This window comes from Ammodytes marinus (assembly GCF_949987685.1).
Source record: "Ammodytes marinus genome assembly, chromosome: 24".
NCBI lineage: Eukaryota > Metazoa > Chordata > Actinopteri > Uranoscopiformes > Ammodytidae > Ammodytes > Ammodytes marinus.
In genome coordinates this window covers 13791339-13798838 of record NC_137228.1, presented here as the reverse complement: position 1 = coordinate 13798838, position 7500 = coordinate 13791339, and the positions used below count along the sequence as shown (strand labels likewise).

At 43.2% G+C, this 7500-nt stretch overlaps 1 protein-coding gene across 1 annotated transcript in view; it reads right to left on the bottom strand.

Moving 5' to 3' along the window:
- Positions 1-875: 875 nt before the first annotated feature.
- The window catches only part of LOC307269909 (zinc finger protein GLI2-like), a gene marked incomplete at its 3' end in the record, with an annotated part of 23792 nt that continues 17167 nt past the window's right edge, over positions 876-7500 (bottom strand). Inside the window, exons 9-11 of the mRNA XM_080052995.1 lie at positions 7001-7252; positions 4492-4900; positions 876-2824 (exon numbers count right to left, since the gene is read on the bottom strand). Coding sequence (XP_079909121.1) covers positions 876-2824; positions 4492-4900; positions 7001-7252 — 2610 coding nt within the window. The remainder of the gene's footprint in view (positions 2825-4491; positions 4901-7000; positions 7253-7500) is intronic.

The window sequence follows — 7500 nt, the reverse complement described above, 5'->3', positions numbered from 1 at the left end:
ACTAAACAAAAATATGGCTTATCAAAAAGACAGAAAATGGTCATTTTAAAGGTGCACTGTGCAGTTTCAGAGGAGGGGGATTTGTTTACATTCACAGAGCCTGCAGTTAGTATACAAAACATATTTTCTCCACATGTAATTTTTAGTATTGAATAATTCTATCATCATAAATCAAAATTATTATGAGGAACCTGGAACCAAACTTAAGACTAGAATATGTTTGTAGACCAAACTGTGGGCCCTGCTGCTGTAAACAACAGCAGTGAAACAGCAACTTTTCAGGAAGCTTTCTAACTTCAAACAGTGTTCCAGGGATCACATTTTCCTGTGAGGAAAGTTTGTTTTTCATTAATGAGAATATACCTTAGAAAATGTTTCACTTCTCTGACACACACAAAGTTACATAGTGCACCTTTAATTAATTAACAAACGAGACTGTACAAGAAATCAAGAGACACACACTGCACTGTCTTGTTTGGCAAAAAAAATCTCATTTACTTTCAAAGGAATTAGCAAAATGTTTATTGTCCATCAGAAGTTAGAGAATACTGCAATCGGTGGAAACTTTAGAGTTAAAAGGTGGAGTCAGTGATTCTGGAGAACGCTTGTTGTCCAAATCCCTTTTATCCAGCGTCAATACACAGCCTAGGCTCTGTAAACTGGCATGTAAACAAAAGGCGGCCTACCATAGCTAGCAACATGCCTGTTTACAGAGCCTAGGCTGTGTATTAACACTGGACTTTCCATTGCACACACAGTACAGACAGGTAGCGGATCGTGAGGAGATATTCACAGATTTTTCCCCACCACCAAAAAAAGTGATTTTGTCTACAACTTTTCTCAAGAATCCCTGACCTCCATTTTGGATTTTAGGGCTATGTCATCATGTTTAGGAACTTGCTCTCTTCAGACAGAGCATTCAACAATGAGCTCATATCTCCGACCGCCATGTTCCCCGTCCCGAACGACGTCACAGAATCCCTCGGCGTTGTCAATCGATAGGAATTATTTCGGGACAAATTCCGAAGCAAACCTGGACTCAAAGCTCCCGACATGACGCTCGAGTGATCACCGTCGTCGCCTAGCAACGTGTCAAAGAAGTCGATCTGTGCCGGCTCCATAGTTACAGCGTTACAATCTACAGTCCGGGACGTTTGGTCGACTTCTGTAGTGTTTTGAAAGGGTTGCACTGGTATATGTACGTTCACTGAATTCGCATTGTCCATGTCCCTATTGCTCTCAAACACGTGAATCTGCCCCGTGTATAAAATGGCGTTGTCATGAGAGTTTTCGCTTCGATTCAGCCCAGAAAAAGGTCCTATTTCGGGTATGGTGGGAGCATGTCTTGGGAGCCTAGTCGAGCCTGAAAGATGCCTGTTTAGAGGCCTAGCTTGTTGTGGAGGCCTCGGTTGTTTTTGGGTCCGATTCCCAGTTTGCATCAAGGCGTTTACGGAGGCCACGTCACAATTCTGTTCATCTGAAATCAGCATCGACTCATCATCGCAATTCTCAATTTTTACTTGAGGCACAGGCTGAAATCCGGCGCCATTGCTTTCAAATAAGTGCTTATCAAGGGGCTCCTGTTTGCATGTCTGTGGGTAGGTAGCGTTCCCATTCGCATCATAGGCCCTGCTACCTTCATTCATCCCATACTGAGAGATCACTGCTGCTTCATTGAGATTTGATGACAGCGGACGGCCGTTTGCTATTGGTGCAGTATTGGGATTGTTCCCTCTTTGCTTTGTTGCCGTAGCTACGAAGTTCTGAGCCATTTCCTGGTTTGAGCTGACGTTGTTTTGATACGATTTGAAGTTCTGGTTCTGCTTGACGACAGCAAGATTGACTTTTAATTGTAGTTTGGAATTGTTTTGGTCGGCGAGCATTGAGATTTTATTCAACTGATTTGCTCTTGAATTCGGGGTCAAAACCTGACTGTTCATGTTTGAATTCACGGCGGCCATATTGCTTTGATAGTACGGCTGCCCCTGCGTTTTGAGATTGGGGTTTCCCGGCAAGACTCTGGGGTCTGTGTTGTGAGTGGTGCATTCAGGTAGCGTTGGATTTTCCTCTTGAAAATCGTCAGTTATCTCCATGGTGGTGTTTTCAGAAATACTTGGAGAATGTGGGTTGTGCGGGTAGCGATTCGGACTAAAATCAAATCCCTGGATGGGGCCTTGATTTGGTACATTTCTTGCTAGCGTACCCATGCTGTTGTAGCGTTGCATTTGCGTTGGTGGCCGTGGGTTGAGATTATCCATCCGCTCAAATCTCACGGGATCGCTGGCTCTGCGCGGGAAGTTAGACGGGATTTCGTGAGGCATCAAGCTCCGTGTGTTGTTAGTGAAGAATTCCTGGGAGTGTTTATTCAGCCCTGTGTGAGTCTTTGAACACATCCGTTCCATGTTTGGAAGCGGTGTCGGCGGCGTGCCACCAATAGCAGCAGCATATTTGGCCTTTAAGTTGTAGTGCTGCGCAGGGGTCAAACTTAAATTGTTTGGAATGCCCCCCGGACCCCCAAACTGGCTATTCTGACTAGATCGTCTTGACATATCCGCAGATATTGGGTCATAAGAATCGGCAGAGCTCAAATTGCTAGCGCGGTTGTTGCCGTATTGAGAGGTTTGGCTTGACCGTCGACTAGAGTAGCAATGGGAGATGCCAGATGAGCGGCGGCTGAGTGTGTAGACGGAGCTTAAGGTGCTGGACGAGCTGTCACGGCGATCTGGAAGGTGTTGAACGGTTTTACAGAGGCTAGGATCACTGAAGCCGGGAACAGGGAAGGACTCGGGACAGCCACCCACACCGGCACGCTCCAGGAGGGAACCTGGGAGGAGACAGAGGGGGAAATGTTGAGTTTTTTTTTTTTTTTAGCCTTCGGTCCTGTCCAGTGTTGCCACAGTTACTTTGAAAAAGTAATCCGATTACTGATTACTAGTTACTCCTTAAAATAGTAACTTAGTTACTTTACTGATTACTTGATGTTAAAAGTAACTAAGTTAGATTACAAGTTACTTTAAACGTTACTTTACAGGTTTTGAAACCCATATATCTCAATTTAAAACATGCACATATTAAGAATCATTGAACATATAAAATAAAGCTTGTAGGCTAGTAGCCTATAGGCATACTGTTTTCAAAATAATAAAAATTATGGTTTGAAAATTTTAATAAAAAAAAAACCTTTTTCCCCCCATGAAAATAAATGCATTCCTCCAAAGTGCAAAGACAGTAGCAGTGTCTTTAAACTTAACGTGCTTGGCCCTTCACTCTCATGCATTCATTTGACTTTTCTCTGCGATGTCTCATGTGTTGATAGACTGGGTGTGTGCGGCCACCGGTCGCCACGTGACTATACGTTTCCAAGTTTTAAACACTTCTATCTCTTCAACGTCACCGTACCCGAATCCTAAATAATATCCCCATAGCAGACGCCAGACGCTATATTTCATGGGGCGGGGGACGTTTGTTTTGTGCCACAGTTCAGCTTAGACTCGGCCGTAATGCTGCTGCACACACACACACACAGACACCACACACACGCTGCATGTAGAGACGAGGGGCGCTACCAAAAAGACGAGAGGAGCAGTTGGAGCGTTTAGAGACACATGCGCGCACATTTATTTACATTAAATCGCAATCGCAGTCATTTGTGCAGTTATGTAAAATGTTTCACTAAGGAAAATGACAGAAAAAGTAACGCACAGTGACTTTGATGAGTAACTTTAATCTGATTACTGGTTTGGAGATAGTAACGCGTTAGATTACTCGTTACTGAAAAAAGAGGTCCGATGCCGGTAACGCGTTACTAAGTAACGCGTTACCGGCATCACTGGTCCTGTCCGTCAATTATTTAAGCTTTGACAAAGTGGACCATTTACAAACTACGGATATCGTGCTCAGCCGGGCAGTGTTAATTTAGACAGCATTTTTAAATGTAGTCTTAGTCGCAGAATTTGTTTAAAATTAGTTTGAGTCACATTTATTTTGGTAGTTTTTATCCTCTTCTCAATAGACTGCGTGATTTCCATACAGACTACTTGCACAACTGAGTGAAAACCTGTAGTTTGAATGTCCAACAGCCATCATAGTTTTATTATCAAATATCTATTGTTTTAGCTCCAGGTCCCTCATTGTGTGTGTGTGTGTGTGTGTGTGTGTGTGTGTGTGTGTGTGTGTGTGTGTGTGTGTGTGTGTGTGTGTGTGTGTGTGTGTGTGTGTGTGTGTGTGTGTGTGTGTGTATGTGTGCGTGTGTGTGTGTGCGTGCGTGCGTCAACATTAAAAACGGCATGGAGGAACATTTTTCATCATAGTTTTCCTGAACAGTTATAGTTTTCAACATTTTTAGTCTTAAACCAGACAGAAAACACAAACACACAAACGCTGCATCTTTACTGTAACCACCATCTCCTCTCTTGATGGTCCAGGTGTTTGTTTGTGTGTTTTGTAAAAAAGACAAAACGTCAATAAATATATAGTGTCATCTCCACTCACCGCTGGCTGGTATGGGCGGCAGTTTGGTGCCTAGGGCCGGGATAGATGACGTGTGTCCGCCGGGCCAAAGCCACATCGAGTCCCTCTCTGTCTTCAACTGTTTCTTCTTGAAACCAAAGTGACTTCGTGACCGTAAACCCATCGCCGCCATAGCAACCGCGCCGTTCAAATCACCACAACTTAAAGACTCAACGAAAGGCAAGTCGTCCAGATATGAGCTGATATCCAAGCCAAGGCTTTCCCCAACGTTGTGAGCCGCCATTTGTATTTGTAGTTCTATTCCGCTTTCCCCGCCCTGCGCCGCCATGTTGGATCGTAGTTCTATTCCACTGTCATGGTTGGTGCCACGGCCAAGCGGTGATGGTTCACTGCTGCATGATGACTGACCGCCAGGGCTGGACTGAGACATCTGGAAAGAAGGGATGGATGGGGGGAGGGAGGGAGAGGGGGAGGGAGGGAGAGAGAGAGGGATGGGGGGGGAGAGAGGGATGGGTGAGGGGAGGAAGAGAGAGGAGAGAGAGGGGGACCTTGTATTAATACACATCCTAAGCTCTGTAAACTGGCATGTTATAGCTATAGCTATGGTGGCCCCTTGTTTACCTTTTAAAGTGGGAATGAATATAAAATGCTAAATTAATCTCTCTGACTAGTATTTCTTGTAATTAACCCATGAGAACACACATCTGATCGGTTCACTGTATTTTGACATAAATGTTAACAGTTGAATTGACTGAATGATTTTGGTTTGTAGATATATTGTCCCTGTAAACCCAGTTTAATGATAATCCATGTATATCTCTGCCTATAGCCGCACTGGTCTCCTCACAGTCACTAATATATTCTGTCTAGATCACAGCTTGTGTGTGTGTGTGTGTGTGTGTGTGTGCGTGCGTGTGTGTGTGTGCGTGTGTGTGTGGGTGTGTGCGTGGGTGTGTGTGTGCGTGTGTGTGTGTGTGTGTGTGTGTGGGTGTGTGTGTGTGTGTCTATATCACAGCTTGAGACTTTGCTCTGCGCCCTAAACCTATTCCCAATGTTTGAATATTAATTCTTCAGAAGCTTTTATCAGGTTTAAGCTTCTTGACATGTGTTTGATTGGTGCAGTCAGTGATTCTGGAAAACGCTTGCTGTCAAAATCACTTTTTCTTAAAATCAGTGAATATCTCCTCATGATCCGCTACCTGTCTGTACTGTGTGAAAAGAAGAAAAATCCGGTGTTAATACACAGCCTAGACTCTGTAAACTGGTATGTTGCTACATACTGCGTGCCCACCTTTGTTTACATACCAGTTTACAGAGCCTAGGTTGTGTATTAACACCAGACTTGTTTTCAGCACACATTGTTCACACAGTACAGACAGGTAGCAGATCATGAGGAGATATTCACTGATTTTGACAAAATTGACAAGCAATCTCCAGAATCACTGACTCCACCTTTTAAGCAAAAAATAGCACCTTGAAAACATGATTAAGTATCTCATAAGTTAGTATGATTTCTTCCCTTCATGGGTAAGAAGTTAATGTTAGTGCCAGTGATTCTGTATCTGGCGCGATAGCATCCCAAATAAAATGATATAACATAAGGTGTTGAAAGATGGCAAAGGTGATGTAAAATGGTTAAAGGTGCTCTGAGGAATTTTCATTTTGTGTTAACTCTAGCGCCCCCTTTGGACAAAAGCGGACGTGTTTTACTACGCCAGCTGTTGTTCCTGGGTGAGCGTATGGTATACCCATGACAAAGGCATTAAGAAAAACTATATAAAAACAGCATTCTTTGCACGGATGGTCTCGTTTGCTGTTGCATGTAATTTATGATCATCAGAGGAAAGATGAGACTGTTTCAGAAATATTTAAAAGTTCCTCGTAGCTCCTTTAAAAGATGTGATACTAATACTATGGTTAGCTCACCTTAACAATGTCTGTCCGGTTGGAAAGTTAGAAAAGGAGAGAAATGTAGACAGTCAAGGAGCAAGCAGGAGAAAGATTAGGATAAAGAGGCGTGCAAGATGACAACAACGCTCAAATTCACCTTTAAAGCTTTAGTGCGTAACTTCTGTCGCCCCCTATGAGGAATTCTGGGTCATTATAACAACACTGTCGGCGCATCTACATGAGGTAAAGCCTTCAGTGATGGCACATGGATTTAATACCTTCTGCTGTACGCCCAGGTTTTTTTCTTAGCAGTAGAATCAACAACTGAAACATTTCTTGGGCTCTTCTTGGGATTTTTCTGAGCTCCTGCACCAGTGTCAGGGGGGGGGACACACCAGTTTGTAAACGCTGCCATACTGAGAAATACAGAGAGAGTCTTGTGGAGCTGATAAGCTTAATCAACCCTGTATCAACTCGTTTTGAATGCTTGAATGCTTGAATGTTTCCCACATTCATTTATATGAAAAAGTTACCCACTATAGCTTTAAAAAGTTGAAAATTAGATTAAAAGGACATTTTTTATTTGTTAGTAAAACCATTCTTTGCTATTCCTTGTGTGTTTAAGCTAAGCTAACCTTACCACAGAGTTTTCCGTTTTGATGGATTTGACGTGCAGGTAATCTCTAGGGGAGCTGTTGTCGTCCATCTTGTCTTCTCTGTGTAGTCTGTCTCTCTCGTTCTCTCCGTTCTCCCGTCGCGGAGTGATGATGTCAGCGCGTTGTTTTTTAGTGACGTGTGCATCGGGCCCGTGCACCGTCTTCACGTGCTTCCTGAGAGAACTGGGGTCCGTGTATCGCTTGGTGCAGCCGGGAATCTTACACACGTACGGTTTCTACACACACACACACACACAGACAGACAGACAGACAGACAGACAGACAGACAGACAGACACACACACACAAAGAAATACACAATATATTAATATTAACCGAAATATACAGACGCAAACAGACAAAGTTTAGTCAAATAAACCCTCAAGTAAATGTACAATTTTAAGAAAAACTATTTTTTTTCATTTTATAAATCAAAAAACACTATTTACAGGTCTTTTAAAATGCTATTTCTACCGGGAAACAGT